General features: G+C 35.9%; 1 protein-coding gene across 15 annotated transcripts in view; it reads left to right on the forward strand.

Annotated features, from left to right (window-relative positions):
* Positions 1–22,834, forward strand: part of LOC150099022 (uncharacterized) — a 589,139-nt gene that overhangs the window by 560,047 nt on the left and 6,258 nt on the right. For all 15 annotated transcript variants that reach the window (XM_090405631.1, XM_090405632.1, XM_090405630.1 and 12 more), the window contains one exon: positions 291–451. In XM_090405631.1, the coding sequence (XP_090261757.1) occupies positions 291–451 (161 nt within the window). The remainder of the gene's footprint in view (positions 1–290; positions 452–22,834) is intronic.

Here is a 22,834-nt window from a genome sequence, read left to right on the forward strand (position 1 = left end):
AACTGAAAGTTCATGATTATATTTATGAATGATATTCTTTAATGACATAATTGCGATTTCAAGTAAGTTAAAGACAAGTATTAGATTGCTTTCACCCACCCATCTTTTAATATTTCTTTCATTTATTTATATTCTCAGTGTACTGGCAAGAAAACAGATTTTTTCCAAGCCTGGCAGATAAATATGAGACTTTCCTTTGTATTTATTTCAGTCTTTTAAATTTTTTTGTGTTATGATATTGCCTATGTTATTTACTTATTGTCTTTCCCTTCCTCTCTCTCTCTCTCAAGATCTAAAAGAAGGATTGCAGCCAATAACTGTAATTGTGACTGCTGCTCTTATATGTTTAACGACAGCAACTTATCAAAAATCTTCATCTACATTAAAAGGCCATCTAGTATTGGAATATACTGTTATAGAGAGGCAGAAGTTGATGAATATTACTGAAGTGGTAAAAATTTTCATATTTTTCTCTTAGCTGCAGATACCTTAACTGATTCTAAAACATTCTGGTACCATTTTGGATTTATTCCTTTAAGTAGTAAGAAGTGATCTTGTTAATTTACATTTATAATTATAACAGTTTTGTCAAAAAAAACAAAAAATAAATTGTATGTGATTTTAATTCTACTTTTACTTTGTTTTCATGTTGATTCTCTGTAATGCTTTGTAGTATAGCATTTTTGAGCATTAGTTTTATAGCATTAGTAATATAGTGACTATATTATTAATGATTATAAAATCAGCAAAGCATTCAATAAGTAAAGTATTGCTATCCTAGGGACTCAGTGGCTTGTTATAATGAGTGGCTTTGCTGTAGTTTGCTGAAAGTTAGCTGTATTAAAATTAATATAAATTGTTTTATTTCCTAAAGTAAAAATTTTTGTATTAGGAATCAGTTATTATAAAAACTGTGAGCCTTACAAAAGATAGAAAGTTTGTTGATATCAAAGACCACATGCTTTCTATTTCTCCTGTATTTTTTTGCTGTTAAGCCTGTTTTCCTCTCTTTGTAACTTCTTTTTGCTGTCATTCCTGCTTTCCTATTTTTTCCTTATTGTAATGTTTTTAAATAAATAAATGAATAATAAATAACTTCTCTGCTTTAATTCCTAAAGGAGGAGAATTAAATCATTTGGAAGGTTTAATGAAGTATTGACAGTACTGGGAACGGATTAAAAACTAATTTTAATGCTTCCAATATTTCTCAGTCTTTAATTTCTTTAATTCTCCAAGATTGTGCTACCTATATCCCACTAGATCCCACAAAAATGCAAGTTAAAAAATTAAAACAACTTACTTTAAAAAAGTACCTTTCTGGCTGCCAGACATTATAAAAAAAAACTCATTAAAACTCTAACCAATAGAGACTATAATCTTTGTTCCAGTGGAACCTCTCTTTCAGCTGAACTCAATCATATACACAACACCTTCCTATCCAATGGCTACAGTGAATGCAGAATTAAAAAATAATCAGTTCCTCCCCTTCGCCAGCCATCTCTACAGAAGGATTTCAGAAATGCCATGACCATTTCCTACGACCATGGCACATCAGAAAAAAATAGCCAGATTGTTAAAAAAGTACAACCTCTGGATAGCTTTTAAGCCCCACTGGAAACTTGCTACTTTTATCTTTTATACCAAAGATCAGCACCCTCCTCTCTCAGTGCCTGAGTATATAAAATACCCTGTTCCTGCAAGTTGGCTCTTTGGACAGCTAGGTAGATCAGCCACTATCCATTTAGATTAAAACAAATCTTACATCTGTAATCACAACTATGGTCAATCTGGCCTTGCAGACCATGTATTGGACACAGCTCACAGTATCTTCAGGAAGAAAACCACCATGCTCCACCATAGTAAATTTAAAAAGGAAAGACTGTTTATGGAATCTGCAGCAGCACTCAGAAATCAGCCTAATCTGAACAAATATGGATGCATAAAACTTCCCAAAATTTGGGAAACAAATGCCCATAGAGGGCATATACTACCTAGATAGGACTTTAGAGTTACCCACATGTTTCATTAAGTATTATGTTATCTTTGTGTGTGTGTGTGTATGTTTTACAAGTGTTATTTGCACTCCCTGAAGATGTCTCAGTGACTGAGACGAAATATTGGAAACATTAAAATTAGTTTCTAATCCTTTCCCAGTGCTGTCGATACTCCATTAAACCTTTAACATGATGTCCTCCCAGCACTTAAGCTTTAGCACATGGAGGAGAATTGAAGATTGAGGGAAGAAATTACAGCAGACAAGTGTTACCATCTCATGGTCTTAAACTTTTCATAGTTAAATGTCTGAAAGAGTGTGTTCTGTAGTTGATTTTTGATCTATAGAGTTCAAAAACCTTGAAATTCTTTGAGTGAAACACCTTAGTTGACTGTTCTAGAGTTAGTCAGGTATAAGCTAGACTTTTCCTCTTGCATTCTGTTTAAGTGGGTATAACATACTAATGAGGTTACCCTGCTCATATATTCCTAAATGTTGCCTATTTTTCTTCCTGATATCTTAATTTTTAGTGTGATTCTGCCGAAGATGCCATCTATTCATTCCTCTAATTCTAATCTTTGGACCCAAGTCTTTGGTCAACTGTCTTATTTTTAAGCCAGCCTTCAGATTCATATGTTAAAATTGGTTCAAACACCATCATGTATACAACTAATGTTTTGACTAATTTCTCTCTTATTTCATATAAAGGTATTCAGTTAACTGCTCACCATGCCAGCTTTATTTATTCCATCATCTATTTCTATTTAATCTGCCATCTTTGTTAAAAATTGTTCCTTGATATCTAAATGTATTTTACTTATTCTGTTGGTTCTTCATTCAGAAAATAGCTAATGTTTTTCCATGTTCCTGCCTGTTTTCATAGGCTTTGTCTTTTTATTGCTGACTTCCATGCCAAATTTGTTGCATCAGTTCTTTAGTTTAGTTAAATAATTCTGCAGATAGTACTATATTTACAAGTGTGGTATTATATTTAATACCACATTTCTTTCTTAATTTGATCCATATAAATGATGAATAAGAATGGAGATAGTGTGTACATTTGTCTTATACCTGATTTTACATCAAACCATCTTCCTGTACCTCCTTCAATTCTAACTGGCTGATTTACAACTTAAACACAGACTATCACTATATAATGTCTTGTTCACCACCATATAATTGTACCATTTTGAACAACTTTCTCTTGCCACCTTGCTGTTGACCTTTTCTAAATCTACAAAAATACAAGTTCCTATTATATTCCATGGTTTTTCATTCTATGCATTAAAGTGAATATCTGACCTTGACAACTCCTATTGAATTTGAACCAAACTTATGCTCCTAGATTCTCTTTCATTTTTTTTTTCTCCCTCTTCTCAAGTAAGTATTCTTGCATTGATTTTACCTGGAACACTTGGTAGGGAAATTCATTGTAATTTCCTCATTCTGTTTTATTTTTTATTTTATAGATGTTTACTGTACTCCAATCATCCAGAATTCAACCTTCTAACATGCCTTATGAATTATGCTGTGCTGCTGCTGTAAAATTTATGTACTATACCTCCATATTTGAGTCTTAATCTGAGTGAATATCATCTATTCTCTCAACATCTTCATATCGGAACATGGTATTAATAATTAGTTCATATCCTGAAAAGAATCCAGCAGATATTATTAGCTTTAGTATTTTCTCAAAATGTTCCCAGAATGTATGACTGTTAAAATATAATAAAACTGTATATAAAATTAAATATAAAACTTTGAAAGTTTATTTTGCACTTGGTTAGACTATAATAAATTTAGTTTAATCCTTTATCAAAGTGTGAGCAAACAAAGTTTGCACCTGAAAATATCTTCACGACTCGGATAAGGTAGTACAACACCAGGCAACTCGTGGCAAAGGTGGACCAAGCTAACATCACTCCTATCTCATTATCTCCCATAATGCAAAACACATCTCCTTGCAGATATGTATAATGTTATACATTAAGGGAAGGGCCACTACCCAGACCGGTTTCAACCCTTATTGGAGTCTTGTCAGTGGGAGCCAGGCCCAGAAGTGGAGATACCAATGCAGAAGCAATGGAGAGGTCATCTAACCAAGTGCAAAATAAACTTTCAATATCTTTCTCTAAATCCAGAGTAATTTAATAATAAGGTGGCACACCTTTTGGCAACTCCTATAGGTAAAAATGACCTCTCCATTTCTTCTGCCTTGGTATCTCCACTTCTGGGCCTGGCTCCCACTGACGAGACCCCAATAAGGGTCGAAACCAGTCTGGGTAGTGGCCCTTCCCTGAATGCATAACATTATTCATATCTGCAAGGCGATGTGTTTTGCATTATGGAAGATACTGAGATAGGAGTGATGTTAGCTTAGTCCACCTTTGATACGAGTTGCCTGGTGTTGTACTACCTTACCTCAGTCCTGAAGATATTTTTAGGTGCAAACTTTGTTTGCTCACACTTGGATAAAGGATTAAACTAAATTTATTATAAATATAAAATAAAATATGAAACTGTATACACGCGTTCCCTAACTTACGTAAGGATTACATTCCACAAATTTTGCATAAGTTGCATTTAACTGAATCACCCATTAATTTCACTCTGTTTCTTTCGTGTTTACAGTAAGTGTATGTGACAGTGCATTGATATTAAGAGATTACATGTTAGTTTCATCCACACATAGATTGGATTTCAATATGTAATTATTAATGCACAGGAATAAAATACATTATAAATAGTATGAGAAAACACATTTCAATTTCTTTATTTGCTGTTCAATCTTCCTGATGAAATTATCAAAAGATGATTGGACAGTGGCTTCATAAATCTCTTGATAAGTCTAATGCATCATCGCTCTTTCCAGTGAAGCATTAGGATCATATTTTATTATATTATATATTTTTTATTATAAACACTGAAAATATATAGTACTCAAACACTAAAACATTAAAAATATAGCACTTTGTTGAAAGATGGGCAAGTGCCACATGGGCTGCTGTTAGATGGCATGCAAAATATCTAGGCAGGTTAAGTAAAATTATTATAATTTACCATTATTCTAGCAGATTATAGCCCTCTCAGGATAATTCTATAATTCCAAGTTTATGTAAATCAAGGACTGCCTGTACTGTTGTAAATTCAGGCATAAAAAGTTTCATTAATATTGTTTTTGATATCTCCCAACACATTTTAACAAATTAAGCAATAACCATTGCATTTTGAAAAATATTAAATAGTGTGTGAAACAAGTGTTTGTTTGATTTTGCAATCATTGCCTCTCTCAATCATTGGAAAATGTTAATTTTCACAAACTTCGTTATTGTTGCATTCTTTCTGTTTGCTGTGGGAAATTTGCATGCTAATTTGATTCTTCAAGTGTTATACAATTTTTCTCACTTCAAGCAGAATATATTTGAATGGCTCACTCTAGGAAGGAGGAAGTATTTCAGACAAGTGACAGTTGGGAGTGGGGGGAACAATTTTCAGTTGCCTAAGGGTTAAAAAAACTGACCAATCAAACTTCATTTTAGTTATGATATAGTGATTTGCATAATTTCAAAAACATGGCCAGCATGAAATAGTGCCAACCTACTGCCAAAGATGCAAAGTTTCTATTGACATTGAGAGCAACAAAAAACTATCATCAGCATTATATTCGATTTACCCTCAAGGGGTGTACAGGATATGATAGTACTACATGAAAAATTTACATCATTACTAACTTTCTATCTACAATTTTCCTTCAAATCAGTCTGTTACCTGACAAGATTCCAACATTATCAGATCTTATATTTCTATCTTCCAAGGCACTTTTTACCAATCCACGTATATCAACATATAGGTGGATTGATATCGGTAAAGGATACAGGAAAAAGACCCAGAGGTCTTTCTCTGGGTCTTTTTCCTGCCAACCTGGCAGAGAACACTTGTTTGCTAATCTTTCTTCGACCATTCTGTTTAAGTGACCATACCACCAGAGATTAGCTCTGCTAACACATTCCTGAATGCTTACAATACAAAGTTCTTTCCTAATATCCTCATTTTTAATATGATATTACCATTGATGCCACCTATTCATTCCCCTAATATTTTTCGGGAATCTCATATCTGTGATCTCTAGTCTTTGGTAAAGTGTTTTACTTCTGAACCCACTCTCATATCCATAAGTTAAAACTGGTTTGAACACTGTCTTGCATACAGCTAATTTAGAGTTTTGACTAATTTCTCTCTTATTCCATATAAATTTATTCAGTTGACTTACTACCGAACCAGCTTTGTTGATTCTCTTGCTTGTTTCCATATTTAATTTACCATCTTCACTAAAAATCGTGCTTAAGTAGCTGAAATGTTTTACTTGTTCCACAGGTTCTCCATTCACAACACAGTTGACATTTTCAGTGATTCTGCCTATTTTCATTCTCTTTGTCTTTTTGTTGCTGACCTTCATACCATATCTATTACAACAGTTATTCATTTTAGTCAGAGAATCTTGCAGACTTGTAGCAGATTTATTTAGAAGTATAACATCTTCCACATAAAGCAAAGAGCTGACATTTAACCATCTTCCTGTATATAGGATTTTCTTTGTCATGTTATTGCTAACCTACATACCATATCTATTACAACAGTTATTCAATTTATTCAGGGAATCTTGCAGACTTGTACTGGATTTATTTAAAAGTATAACATCATCTGCATAAACAGCTGAGATTAACATTTCCAAATTCGGGTTTAATACCACCTTCATTCATGTGATCATTCATGCCATGTGATCCATATAGATAATGAATAACAGAGGGGATAATGTACATCCTTGTCTGCTACCAGATTTAACATTAAATCATCTTCCTATACTTCTTTCATTTCTAACTGCTGACCTACAACTCAAATAAAGACTATGTATTTATTTGAGTTGTAGGTCATTTGATATAATGTCCCATTGACACCATATAACTATAGCGTTTCGAATAGCTTCTCGCTTGACACCTTGTCATATGCCTTTTTCAGATCTACAAAACTTAAATGCAGATCTTTGTTATATTCACATGATTTCTCAACTATTTGTTGTCAAGTGAAAATCTGATCCCGACAGCCTCTATTTGGCCTAAATCCAACTTGTTTTCACCAAGCTTCCCCTTATACAATCCTTCTCAATCCTCTCTCATGCCCATTTAGTATTTTTTACCACCATGCTATCACTGCTTGTTTCATTTAGCAATTTTACGAAGTAATTACTCCATACTTCAAGGATATCTTTTTCTCCATTTTTCATGTCACCTTTATTATCTCTAATTCCTTTTACAGCATTCTTTCCTCCATTTCTGAGCTTCTTCAACAACCTCCAGAATACTTTGCCGCCTTCTTGATATTTATTTTCTATGTTCTTACCAAAATCTTCCCATAACTTTTGTTTAGCTAGTTTTACACAGTGTTTAGCTTTCTTACATTTGTCTCTGTATTCTCTATGAGCACAAGCTGACTTATTTGCCTGTAACTTTTGATATGCTTTCTTCTTTTCCTTCACTGCCTATTTAACTTCAGGTGTCCATCATGGAGTTCTAATTTTTGTATCCTTGCAGACAACCTCACCACATGCCTCTCTGGTGAATCAGTTATTGGTTTCTTCAGGGCTTGCCAATTAATCTCCAAGGTTTGGTTCTTGTTTTTCAAACTTTTTCATTTTTTCTTGAATAATGTTTTTGTATTTTAGTCTACAGTTCACATCTGAGAGCTGCTCAACTTTTATTCACTTTAAAACTTTCATACATGTTTTTTTTTGAATATGAAATTCAATTTTATCCTGCTCAAGACTAAATAGTGATCACTTCCAATTTCAAATCCTGTGTACAATCTGATGTCCTGCACCAGGGAGAAAACATCAATATCGACAATAACAGTCAATGAGACTTTTCGTATTCCTTGCATCTTCTCTCCATGTGAATTTGTGTACATTTTAATGTTGGAACATTGTGTTAGTAATAACCAGTCCATGTCCTGAGCAGAAATCCAACAGGTATTTGCCATTATTATTAACTTTGCTCTTTTATCTAAATTTTCCCAAAATATTTTTGTATGTCTTACAATCGTTTCCTACTCTGCTATAATAGATCCCCAACAAGGCCCAACTTTTACCTTTTTCATTGTGTCAGTTGCTTTCTCTAAAGCCTCAAAATATTCCTCCAACTCTAACTTAGTAGACCCTTCTGTGGTACCATAGGCACAAATAAGTCTCATTTTCCAGTTCCCCATTCTGATACTTGCCCATATTACTCTACTTGAGCTGTACTGCCATTCAAGAAGATTAGTCTCGTATTTAGTGTTGAATACTATGGCTACACCTTCTTTTTCTTGATTGTCATTGCCTGAATATAACATTTTGTATTTATTTCTCAGAAAGATCTTATCAGTTTTTGTCTTTTTTGTTTCGGTCACCCGAAACAAAAAGATTTATATTAAGGCAGTATATAGAGGCTGATGACTTCACATCAACTGCATTAGTATAAAAGTACTTCGCATGCGAACTTTGTTGGCATGGACTTTGATAAAGGATAAAACAAGAATATAATTTCTTGACAAATATAATCAAATCTGACAAATCTGAAAACACACCCCAACTCAACATCGCCAGAGTTAAAGATCGGTACTATCAACATAAGAAGCCTGAATGGCAAAGAAATGGAACTAGCCGAGGAATTAGATAAGTACCAGATCGACATAATAGGGGTGACTGAAACAAAAAAGACAAAAACTGGTGAGATCTTTCTGAGCAATAAATACAAAATGTTATATTCAGGCAATAACAATGGAGGAAAAGAAGAAGTAGCCATAGTATTCAACACAAAATACAAGGCTAATCTTCTTGAATGGCAGTCAGTCTCAAGTAGAGTGATGTGGGCAAATATGAGAAGTGGGAACTGGACAATGAGACTTATTTGTGCCTATGGTCCCACAGAAGGTTCTACTAAGGTAGAAGTGGAGGAATTTTTTGATGCTTTAGAAAAAGCAGCTGATGCAATGAAAAAGGAAAAGTTGGTCCTGTTGGGGATCTGAATAGCAGAGTAGGAAATGATTGTCAGACATACAAAAATATTTTGGGAAAATTTGGAGAAAAGAGCAAAGCTAATAATAATGGCAAATACCTGTTGGATTTCTGCTCAGGACATGGACTGGTTATTACTAACACCATGTTCCAACATAAAAATGTGCACAAATTCACATGGAGAGAAGATGCAAGGAATAAGAAAAGTCTCATATACTATGTTATTGTTGATAGTGATGTTTTCTCCCTGGTGCAGGACACCAGAGTGTGCAGAGGATTTGAAATTCGAAGCGATCACTATTTAGTCTTGAGCAGAATAAAATTGAATTTCATATTGAAAAGAATAACATGTAAGAAAGTTTTAAAGCGAATAAAAGTTGAACAGCTCTCAGATGTGAACTGTAGACTAAAATACACAAAGATTATTGAAAAAAAAATGAAAGAGTTTGAGAACAGGAACCAAACCGTGGAGATTCAGTGGCAAGCCTTGAAGAAAATGCTTATTGATTCAGCCAGAGAGACATGTGGTGAGGTTTTCTGCAAGGATAGAAAAATCAGGACTCCATGGTGGACACAGGAAGTTAAAGAGGCAGTGAAGGAAAAGAAGAAATCATATCAAAAGTTCCTGGCAAATAAGTCAGCTTTTGCTCTTAGAGAATACAAAGACAAATGTAAGAAAGAGAAACACTGTGTAAAACTAGCTAAACAAAAGTCATGGGAGAACTTTGGCAAGAACATAGAAAATAAATATCAAGAAGGTGGTAAGATATTCTGGAGCTTGTTGAAGAAGCTTAGAAATGAAGGAAAGAGTGCTGTAAATGGAGTTAGAGATGATAAAGGTGACATGGACTAATTACTTTGAAAAATTGCTAAATGAAACAAGCAGTGATAGCACAGTGATAAAAAAAACACTCAACAGGCATATAGTCAGGAATACATATCCATACTTGAAGTAGAAAAAGCCATCAAAGGCTTGAAATGTGGAAAGTCAGCAGGAGTAGATGATATTCGACCAGAAATGCAGAAGTGTGGTGGTATAAAAATCTTACGGTGGCTGCACTGCTTAGTTCAAAATGCCTGGACAGAGGAACGAATTCCTGATGATTGAAGTAGAGCTCTAATAGTGCCCATATATAAAAAGGGAAATAAAACTGAATGTGAGAATTACAGAGGTATTTTTCTACTGAGTGTTCCTGGCAAGATCTATGCAAGTATACTTGAGAAACGGTTGAGAAGAATTGTGGAAGAAAAGCTTGGTGAAGAACAAGCTGGATTCAGGCCAAATAGAGGCTGTCAGGATCAGATCTTCACTTTATGACAAATAGTTGAGAAAGCACTGGAATATGCTTTCTCATCAACACAAGACAGTAATAATGATGATGACAAATTTAATTGCAACCAAGCAAAAAAAACTCTATACATCTATCTCTAATTAAAGATCTGTATTTGTTTTGTCGATCTAGAAAAGTCATATGACAAGGTGCGAAGAGAGAAGCTATTCATTACGCTACAGTTATATGGTGTCAATGGGGCATTATATCAAGCAGTACTTAGTCTGTATTTGAGTTGTAAGTCGGCAGTTAGAATTGAAGGATGTACAGGAAGATGGTTTAATGTTAAATCTGGTGTGCGACAAGGATGTGCATTATCCCCTCTGTTATTCATTATCTATATGGATCACATTATGAAGGAAACTGGTATTAAACATGATATCAGAATTGGAGAGATGTTAATGTCAGCTCTTTGCTTTATGCAGATGATGTTATACTTCTAAATAAATCCACTATAAGTTTGCAAGATTCCCTGTCTAAATTGAATAACTGTTGTAATAGATATGGTATGAAGGTCAGCATTAAAAAGACAAAGACAATGAAAATAAGTAGAATTGTTGAAAATGTCAATTGTTGAAAATTTCAGCTACTTATGCAGATTTGTAGTGAAGATGGTAAATTAAATATGGAAATAGACAATAGAATCAACAAAGCTGGTATGGTAGGAAGTCAATTGAATTAATTCATATGGAATAAGAGAGAAATTAGTCGGAACACTAAATTGGCTGTGTACAAGACAGTGTTCAAACCAGTTTTAACTTATTGATCTGATAGCTGGGTCAGAAGCAAAACATTTGACCAAAGACTAGAGACCACAGATATGAGAGTCCTGAGAAAGATTAGAGGCGTGAACAGATGGCATCAATGGCAATATCATATTAAAAACGAGGATATTAGGAAAGAACTTGACATTGTCGGCATCCAGGAATGTGTTAGCAGAGCTAATATCAGGTGGTATGGGAACTTAAACACAATGGGCAAGGAAAGATTAGCAAAACAAGTGTTCTCTGCCAGGTTGGCAGGAAAACGACCCAGAGGAAGACCAAGATATAGGCGGATTGATACGGTACAATGTGCCTTAGATGATAGAAATATAAGATCTGATAATGATAATATTGGAGTCTTGACAAGTGATAGACTGATTTGGAGGAAAATTGTAGATAGGAAGTTAGTAATGGTGTAAATTTTTCATGTTGTACTATCATAATCCTGTTACACTCCTTGATGTCAGGAATTTGATGATGATGATGACAAATTTAATTGCAAACAAGCAAAAAAAAACTCTGTACATCTATCTCTAATCTATAAAATTTTAATAATAAAATTAGAGATAGATGTATAGAGTTATTTTTATATACAAATTGACAAAACTGACTCCTGCAGTATGACTAGTAACCTGCCTCTTTTGGGATACTGCACCCCCATATATACAATTTTCTGATATCTATCTGACAGCCATTCACCGATCCAACTCCATTTGTTTCAATTTATTTAACAGCTTGTTATATGGCAATCTATCAGAAGCGTTTGCAAAATTTATCACTGTATATGCATCTCCCTTGTCCACGGCATTTATCACCCTGTTATAGAACATGAGTTAGTAAAGCATGTGATTCCCCTTTAACATACCCATTCTGGCAGTCACAGAGAATATTGCTGTTATCAGCCCATTTCTCTATCCTAGTTCTCACCAATCTCTTTGTAGTACTACCTTCACACAACTTCGTATATACAAATTACCCTATAATTTATAGCCACAGCCTTATCACCACCTCAATGCACTGGAACAATTTTACCTTCTTTCCACTCTCTTGGAACCTGTGCTGCTGTAAGACTTATTAAACAGACATGCCATTACTACTGCCAATTCACTGGAACATTCCCTTAAGATATGTGGTGATGTGTCATCAAATCTTATCACCTTATTGACATCAAGTTTATTTCTTTTCTCATATACCTTCTCACTCACAATTAAGCTATCTTCTCCTATGTCCTCTACAGTTGAGTTTCTTGTGCCCATGTGTAGAGGCTTTAGTCCTGTGAGGACATCATGTTAGAGGCTTAATGGATTTTTTACAACACTCAGAAAGGATTAAAACAGAATTTAGTACTTCCTATATTTCGTCTCAGTTACTGAGACATCTTCAGGTATTACAAAAAAACTAATGTAACATAAACACAAATAACAAATCCACCACGTGGGTGACATTAAAGTCCTAACTAGGTGGAGTGCCCTCTAAGGGCGGTTGTAGGTGGCCTGGAATGTAGGGTGGGACCTCTGGTGATAAGTGTTTCCCAATCTTAGGAAGCTTAATGCAACCGTATTTATTAAGATTTCGTTGATTTCTGAGAGCTGCTGATGATTCTAAGAATACTCTCTCTTTTTTGAATTTGCTGTGGTGGAGCATGGTGGTTTTTTCCCATGAGATCCTATGGGTTGTATCCAAGACATGGTCAGCAAGGCCTGACTGACCATAGTCGTGGTTGTAGATGTATGACTTGTGTTCCTCCAGGCAGATGGTTGCTTACAGGAACATGGTACTTTATAAACTCCAGGCACTGAGAGAAGAGGGAGCTGATCTTTTTGTAGAACGGATAAGGGTAGCAAGTTTGCGGTGGGGCTTAAATGCTGTGTGTAGGTTGTACTGGTTTAAAATCTTGGCTATTTTTTTGGATGTGCCATGGATGTAGGGTATGGTGATGGCATTTCTAAACTCTTCCTGACGAGAAGACGGGGAAATGGGGGAGAAACTGATTATTTTTTTGATACTGTGGTCGCTGTAGCCATTGGAGAGGAAAGTGTTGTGTATATGGTCAAGTTTAATTGTAAGGGCGGTTCCACTGGAACAAAGATTGTGGGCTCTCTCGGTAAGAGTTTTAATAATGCCATATTGTTGAGCAGGGTGATGGTGGGAAAGTTTGTGAATGTATCTGCCTGTGTGCATGGGTTTTGTATATACAGTGAAGGAAAGTGTACCGTTAGGAAGTCGCGTAACTAAGGTGTCTAGGAAGGGTAAAAAATTGTTCTTTTCTCCTTTCCATCGTAAACTGGATTCTTGGATGTAGGCTGTTGAGGTGACTGAGGAAGGAGTCTATTGTGTGTTGGCCATGAGGCCAAATAGAGAAGACATGATCAACATATCTTAGCCAAATAGAAGGTTTGAGAGGGGCTGAGTCTATGGCTTGTTTTTCAAAATCTTCCATATAAAAATTGGCAAGGGGGGGGGGAACCCATGGTGGTTCCCTCTGTCTGCTTGTAGATTTTGTTCTTCCAAGAAAAATAATCAGAATTGATGGCAAAGGAAAAGAGATCTAAGATGTCAGAAGGAAAAATGTTTTCTAAGAGTGTTAAGGTATCAATAAGGGGATATTGGTAAACAATGAGGAGATGTCAAAGCTTACCAATATATGTGTGTTATTTAAGGTTAAATTTTCTATGAGGGTTTTAAAATGGGTAGAGTTTTTTATGTTGGATGTGAAAAGTCCAAGAGGTGGGGGGGGGGTCAGAGAGTTGCCTAGTTGTTTTGACAGTTTGTAGCAGCACGGCATTAGTGGCATCTACTATTGGTCTTAGTGGGGAATTGGGTTTGTTGATAGAAAGGCTTGAGTTTTTTTTGTGATGTCCAGGGGCCAGGACGATACTTTTTCAAGTATGTTTTTTAATTTTTTAACTTGTGTTTTTGTGGGGTTAGGTCGAGCGATCTCAGAGGATAATTTTTTTTCGATTTAATTCCATGGCATTACCCTTATCCGCTCTGGTGGTGACAATACTTTTCTCTTTCCATAATTTCATGAGAGCAGTGTGTTGGGCGGACGATAAATTACTTTATGGAGGCGTAGACTGGGCGAGGATGTTGGCGACGTCAAGCCTGATGTTATTTGCTATCTCCGGTGCTAAGCGACAGATCCTACGTTCGATATTAAACATTGCATCAAGCACTGGCACTTCTTTCGGAGCGACCCCGAAATTCTGGCCGAGGTCAGACACCTTAGTTACACGCCTTCTTAACAGTACACTTTCCTTCACTATATATACATAACCCACACACACAGGCATATACATTCACAAACTCTCCCACCACCATATTGTTAATAATGCCATATTAACAATATGGCATTATTAAAACTCTTACCAAGAGAACCCACAATCTTTGTTCCAGTGGAACCACCCTTACAATTGAACTTGACCACATACACAACACTTTCCTCTCCAATGGCTATAGCAACCATAGTATCAAAAAAATAATCAGTTTCTCCCCCATTTCCCGGTCTTCTCGTCAGGAAGAGTTTAGAAATGCCCTACATCCATGGCACATCCAAAAAAATAGCCAAGATTTTAAACCAGTACAACCTACACACTGCATTTAAGTCCCACCGCAAACTTGCTACCCTTATCCGTTCTACAAAAAGATCAACTCCCTCTTCTCTCAGTGCCTGGAGTTTATAAAGTACCATGTTCCTGTAAGCTGGCATACTTTGGACAGACAGGCAGATCAGCAACCATCTGCCTGGAGGAACACAAGTCATACATATGCGACCACGACTATGGTCAGTCAGGCCTTGCTGACCATGTCTTGGATACAACCCATAGGATCTCATGGGAAAAAACCACCATGCTCCGCCACAGCAAATTCAAAAAAGAGAGAGTATTCTTAGAATCAGCAGCAGCTCTCAGAAATCAACCAAATCTTAATAAATATAGTTGCATTAAGCTTCCTAAGATTTGGGAAACACTTATCACCAGAGGTCCCACCCTACATTCCAGGCCACCTACAACCGCCCTTAGAGGCACTCCACCTAGTTAGGACTTTAATGTCACCCACGTGGTTGAGCTCAGTATTATTTGTTATTTGTGTTTATGTTACATTAGTTTTTTTTGTAATCCCTGAAGATGTCTCAGTGACTGAGACGAAATATAGGAAGTACTAAATTCTGTTTTAATCCTTTCTGAGTGTTGTAAAAAATCCATTAAGCCTCCAACATGATGAGTTTCTTGTGATTTCACCCTGATGAGGATGAAACACCTTTATAAATGATCACTGAATACTTCAACAAATGTCTTCTGCAGCAGTTACCATAATCATTCTTCCTACTTGTCACATATCTAAAAAAAAACTCTGGGGATTTTCTTTGCCTGATTTGGTAATTTCTGCTCATATTGCACTTTTTGTTATCCTTACTGAATCACTCTCCTGGCTTGCTCTTTATATTCTTTATGTAACTGATTATTACCATTATTCACCTTGTGCTGCCTTCAAAATCCTCCTTCTTCCAGAGTTCATGCATAATTCCCTTTATCCATTTTACGCCTACCTTATTCAGTCTTTTGACCTTCAGAATACATTTACACATTAATGTCGTCATGTATTTCTTTGTTAGTTCCCAAGCAGCATTTATTTCCTTACTGCTCAACTCATCATTCCGTATCGTAGCCCCAAGCCACAGCACGGAATGATGAGTTGAGTAGTCTCCTAAGCACGTCATAATCACTAGGACTTGTACTTCCACACAGGGCCACGCCAATCTGAGGGTGCAAGGGGTGCATCGCCCCCAGGCATCATTTTATGTAGTTAATATCTAATCTGGATTATACAATGCAGTATTAGGGGTGGCCGATAAAAGTTTGCACCCAGGCAGCAAATACCCTTGCCATGCCCCTGCTTCCACATATATCCTTTCCTAACAGAAATCTGCATATGGCTAGCCACAACATAAGTGATCACTTCATGGCTCTTCATCACTAAATTATTCTTTATTCATAAACTGTTTTTTATAAAATTTAAAAAAAAAACAATATTGATAATAATAAAATTATTTATTTATTAATGATTTATTAATGTTAATAAATTATTATTAAATATTATTATTAATTAAATAAAAAACAATTCTATAATAATAATAAAATAAAATGAAATAAAACACAAATAACAAATGAACAGTTTTTTTTTTAATTTTCGAATCAATCTGATGACGAATTGCACGACATCACTTTGTTAGTGTCACCATCTGTTGTTGTTGTCTGAGGACTCGGTTTAAAAAATTTGTCCAACGTTTGTTATATTGAGTCTTTTTCTTTTTGCAATTCTTTGTAACAGTTAATAACTGTGTTAATGCTGCAAGAAAATTTGGTGCTGCATTCTTCATTAGGATCGTTTTGAAGTAGGATGTTTATTACTTTTTCGAAATGAGTAAGTGCATTCGATAAATCCTTTGAGGTTAATTGTCGACAAACAACTGGCTCTTGTTGTTCCTCATCAAATGTATGGTTTGTTTCTAACTGTATTAATTCTTCGTTAGAAAGTGGTTCTCTATCAGCATCTAGTAAATCGATTGCATCACGTTCTTCCACATCCTCAAAACCAAGTTCATTTGCTAGGTTCAATATACTTTGTCTAATTTCAGAAAGGGGTTTAAATTCAGAATCATTACTTGTAATGCATTCTGGCCAAATTTTTTTCCAAACATGGTTCATTGTGGTTAATTTCAACTCATTCCATGATTCGCTAATGTTGTCCATAGCATCTTTGATGTTCAATTTTTTCCAGAACTCTTTAATTGACGATTCGCCATCGGTTTCATTTATAAGTTTTTTCGAAAGGTTCTTCATAAATAATATGCCTTAAAAGTAGCTATTGCACCCTGATCCATTGGCTGGATTAGGGCCGTTGTTTTTTTTAGGTAGATATTCAATCTCCACATCTTCAGATAATTCAACTGGATGCCGTGGAGCATTATCCAAAAGGAGCAAGAATTTGTTACTTAAATTTTTTTCCTGCAAGTATTTTTTGACATCAGGGCAAAAATAATTTTTGAACAATCTTTAAAGAGTATTTTGGTCATCCAACCTTTGTTGTTGGACCTTCGAATGACGGGCAATTGTTCCTTGTTCAATCCTTTTAAAGCTCTTGAATTTTCAGAAGTATACACTAAAAGCAGTTTCAGCTTAAAATCCCCTGCCGCATTCGCACCAAGGAGCAAAGTTAAGTGCTCTTTGGACACCTTATACCCAGAAATTATATTGCAGCCCTTTCGTTCTTTGAAATGCAAGTTCTTTCAGGCATTCGTTTTCAATAAAGTGCTGTTTCGTCCACATTAAAAACTTGTTGAGGAAAGTATATCCACCTCTTTCAATAATTAATTTCAAAATGTTTGGATAGGCTAGAGCTTCATCGGCACTAACTGCTTCACCTTTCATTTTAATATTATGCAAATTCTGGCAATTTTTTAATTTTTCAAACCAACCGCAGCTTGCTAGAAAAGTTTCATTTGCTGGACCTTCACTAGTATCTTCACTCTTCAAATTTTCAGAAATACTTTTTGCATTTTCCTGGATAGTCATTTGGCTCATTCACATCCTCTGTTGATTGTTGTCTTCAATCCATATGTTCAATAATTTTTCCATTATTTCCATATTGCTACTTCTTTGCCGTGTTAATTTTTAAACACTTAAAGGTGCAACTGACTGTGAATGTGCATTAATTTTTTCTTTGTTCACGCGAATTGTTTGAACCTTAGATTTCACAAGCCCTAATGCCTTATATATATCAAACATTTTTTCAGAAGCTTCTATACAACGTAAAACATCTAGTTTAGTCTCTAGTGAGATAGATTTTCGGCTTCTTTTTTTAACTCTATCACTCTCCAAATTTAAAGAACGTTTCGGGCTCATGTTTCCCCCAAATACATACTGAATTCTGTTTAAAAAACAAAAAATAATAACAGTTATAATGTACACACTTTATAGCAACACGAATACATACACACTTTATGTATTTACATACAAATGCATATTATGTACTTATCAACAATGTTTATAGTTGAAACAGAATGCAAGAAGAAACAAACACTTACTTTTGATACTGAGGATTTACCTAATTTACTAAACTGATCACTAAATGCATCCTTATGAGCACGTTTACAGAAGGCTGGTGTTACATCCTGAATGAAGAACTTTATTAAAGAAATAATTCATTCAGGATTTAACAAGTCAGAAAAATCAGCTGAGAGAAAAAACTTTTACTCGAGCAGAAGAACTAAAGTATTAACTGTAAATGGAAATAGAATTACCTCCTTTTAGAAGAATTGTAATACCATGTAAAGAACTTCGTGTATAAATTAGTATTATATGAAATGCATCATGTATACAATGGATGGGTAAATCAGATGAAAACAATAGTCTGTTGTGTAGGAAAAAGGACTTACTCACTCTGTAAGCCAATTTGTTTCCGACCCAACACAGAGACAATGAAAACCTAAGAATAAGGACATGCTTACACTTCCAAGAACAGGGCTAAGGGAGTTCTGTATATATTCACTCAAAGGTATATCAACTCGACTGAGATTATTAATATTGTCCTTGTAAAGTAAGCAAAGGAAAACTGTGTTTCAGGACCAAAATTGTTGTTTATTAACGTGCTTAAGAGATCTATGTTTTAGAACCATGTTAAAACAGTTCAGAGTTGAGGTGACCAATCGGCCGTAGCTAAATATGTGACGTAGTCAACGAGAGAGGGTGCTCGCAAGGGTGATATAAGGCACAGCGCGAGACTCAAACACTCTCTTGTTTTCTGTTCCTGTGTTCACGTCCAAGCCTGGATAGCTGAGGAAGCTTGTCGGCGGTGTCCAGCAACAATCTCCTGGTTGCTGTTGTAACCGAGTCAAATAAAGCTACCTGAGGAATGAAGTTAGAATTTCAGTAAGGAGCCAGCCATTGGTGAACCACGGCAATGTAAAGCTAGCGAAGGGCAACCTTCGAAGAAAGCAGAAGTAAGTTGCTGAGGCCATAGAAACACGTGGCTAGGGAAAAGGGAAATCTGGCCATATCGGAAGTGAAAGACAAAATGGTAATGTACAACCCTTTCATATATATTCTAGAATTGTAAACTTCAAAAAAAAAAAAAAGGAAAAGGAGCCAAAGTTTTGAGGAGCTTCATACATTATCTTACCCATAGTGCCTTAATGACTGTTTGGATCTGTGTCAAGTAAGCTGGTGCCATTCCAAGCTTGTGCCGAGAAGGGAACCTAACCTTTGCACTGTTTGTCAGGAAGAAGCTATTTTGCTGTAGTGTTAGATATTAGCCTGATTTTCACTTATAATGTGGGCATAGAGACTTTGCAGAATTGAAATTTGTTTTTCATGTTAGAATAAAAGTTAGAAAGAGTTTGATATACCATGTATAAAGTTTATATCTAATTGTGCTTAGAAAGTGAGCATAGAGTAACCCTGTATGGATAAGTCGAGTCTGAGCTTAATCATAAGACAGAGATATATATTTGAACTACTTAAGCATAAGGATTGAAATTTTGGATATCTTAATCTAAAGAGGGGGATGGGGGTTCAGACTGTCACTTTAATTCAAAGAAGGTAACTTAGCATTGATATTTTTACTTAAAGTGTATCTTGAATGATTATACAAAAGTGTATCCATACTAGTGTTTTAACAAATGTATTCTTTTATATCAAAGTTCTTGAGTTCTGTTCCTCTGAGACTGACTTAGCACTTATAAAAACTTTCAGACCTGTGTGAGTAAGAGGGGAGAAACAATTCATGTAAGAAATAAAGGGGGGAACCGCGACTGCATATCACGTGATCCCTATATTAATTAATGTTAACTATTTGAATATCAGAAATTAGTTGCCGGCTGGCGCAGTCGATCTTAAAATAAATTTGTCGGCAACGGAATCCCTGATACGTATGAGAGATAAATAAAGCATAGAATATAAGGAAAGATAAGATAGAAAGTTAAAAGAAATAACGTAAAAGGAAGAGACATGAGATGTAACAATTAAGTCCCCCCCTTTAATTAAAATTTTTTCTTAACGGAGTTACAAAAAAATTTCTTTGTTTCTTACTCTTCATCTCCCCCTTCTCTCTATAACAAGAATCTCTTCCCATGAAAATTCTAGTCCTCGGTGGGGTGGTCTTTCCAGTGCGCATTGACCTTCGGCAGTAACATGATAAATGTGTGGGGTTTTGATCCGCATATGCTGCTCACTCAGATGTGTGCTCTTACTTTCAGCCAAATTATCCTTTTCTATCTCCTTGCTCCCTTCACCTGTGACCAAATTGCTATCTGCTCTCTCGACTGTAATCTCGACTGGTATCAATCTTAGACTGTGTCAGTAATTGGGTCTTCCCTTCCTTTCTTCAGTTCTGCTTCCTTCCTGCGTTGAGTCTCGCTGAGCAAGGGTTTGTCCTCCTTTCCTTGACATTCGAACTTCTGATTCTTTGTTCTGTTATCCTTTTTACCTCGGAACTGAATGCTCACTTTGGGATAGTTACATGAGAATCCGTGCTTCTTTAGGAAGTCCTCACCAAAAATCATCTCCACGTGAGAGAGCGAGTTCTTGGGTAGAACTAGGAAGTTATGCCAGGCATATAAGCCTAATCCTATGAATTCTACTTTTAACCTCACATGCTTTTGGGCATGAGCCATAGAGGGGGGGATATCCCTAAGAGTCTAATGGATTTCCTCACTCTCTTAGTTCTTATGTTCACGCAGGTACCCAGTTCCCTGAGGCAGTTCTCAGATATTATAGAAACCTGAGAGCCGGTGTCTAAGAGTGCATTAATATCCCTTCTGCATATCCTTGTTTTTATGGTCATCCCGGTGAATTTTCTCCCTCCCTTTTCATTTGGTTTGGCACAAATGTGAGATGCAGTTTCAGGTTGATACCTGGCTCTTGAGGTTCCTAGTGCAGTAAAGCAGTCGCGAGCAATGTGCCCTAATTTGTCACATCTGTAGTGCCTAGGAATCTCTCGGCGGAAACCTTGTCTAACCTCTCCGTCCAAAGACAAAGGAGAGTTCGATCCACTTTTTGCAGAAGACATTTCCGTTAACCTTTCCATCAGGGAGTCTATTCTATCGAGCACAGGCTGTTGCAATTTTTCTACTTCCCGATGAATGAAATTAGTTACCTTTTCTTCCTGAACCATTTGAGAACTCTGATCATTGGAAGGGTTTATCGTTAACTGACTGATTACTAAGTCAAGTCGTTCTATGAGCGGCTGTTGTACTTTTTTGTTGTCTGACCAAGGAGCGAACTTCACGAAAGTTACAGATGTCAATAGCGACATTACGGACTGATTCAGTTTTGCTTCTTTCAACACTTTCCTGCATTTTCTGACATCTCTCCACTTCTTTTTCTCTTCCCTCCCTTGTTTGACTTGGGCTTCTATTATCTCCTTTACTATCCTTCACAACATTTATGTGGCTTACAGAGGCTGCGGGGCAGATGTCCCCAAGCAGCTGTTCTCTTTCTATAACGGTATCATGCCATTCTTTTAAGTTAGATATCCCCTTTGCAAATGCTGCCTCCCTTAGTTCTTGTCTTAGGCCTACTCTGAAAAGTTGGAACACAGTCCAGTCCAAATGGCGTTTCTCATCCTCAGGTACACTCAGTGTATTAGCAAATGTGAGTAACCTGTTATAGTATTCGGGGATGCTTTCCTTTTCTTTCTGTTTTATTCCTTGGAGCTTCCAGAGGTTTGTTCCCACTTTTTTTTTGTCTTGGAAAATTGTGAGGTTAGAATTTGCCTCAACCTCTGGTAGTCCAGTGTATTTTTCAATAGTGGCGAGGAGTAAAAGAAACTTTTTGCTCTTCCAGTCAACTTGCTGCGGAGCAGAATAAGCAACTGGAACTGAAAGATAGGGCAATGGAAGTCAGTCCATTGCCCTATCTTTCTAAGTTCTTCTATGTATTCAAAAAATGATCCCACATTGTCTGATTCTTCGCCAGAGAACTGACGGAAAATTTGTTGAGGAGTTATGCTCTTGAAAAACTCTGGGTCGCTCATCTCAGTAGATGTTGGTAAGGACATACTTACACTTTCAATTGATACACTCTATTACTAACTCAGTATCTCTCTATTAATTTTCAATCTTAATTGAGTTCTAACTAACTAATTTCTGATATTCAAATAGTTAACATTAATTAATATAGGGATCACGTGATATGCAGTCGCGGTTCCCCCCTCTCTTTCTTGCATGAATTGTTCCCCCCCCCTTTACTCACACAGGTCCGAAAGTTTTTATATGTGGTAAGTCAGTCTCAGAGGAACAGAACTCAAGAACTTTGATATAAAAGAATACATTTATTAAAACACTAGTATGGATACACTTTTGTATAATCATTCAAGATATACTTTAAGTAAAAATATCAATGCTAAGTAACCTTCTTTGAACTAAAGTGACAGTCTGAACCCCCATCCCCCTCTTTAGATTAAGATATCCAAAATTTCAATCCTTGTGCTTAAGTAGTTCAAATATATATCTCTGTCTTATGATTAAGCTCAGACTCGACTTATCCATACAGGGTTACTCTATGCTCACTTTCTAAGCACAATTAGATATAAACTTTATACATGGTATATCAAACTCTTTCTAACTTTTATTCTAACATGAAAAACAAATTTCAATTCTGCAAAGTCTCTATGCCCACATTATAAGTGAAAATCAGGC

This window comes from Typopeltis vanoorti, chromosome 15 (genome assembly GCF_054136105.1).
Source record: "Typopeltis vanoorti isolate ZY-2024b chromosome 15, IOZ_Tvanoo_1.0, whole genome shotgun sequence".
In the NCBI taxonomy this organism is placed as follows: Eukaryota; Metazoa; Arthropoda; class Arachnida; order Uropygi; family Thelyphonidae; genus Typopeltis; species Typopeltis vanoorti.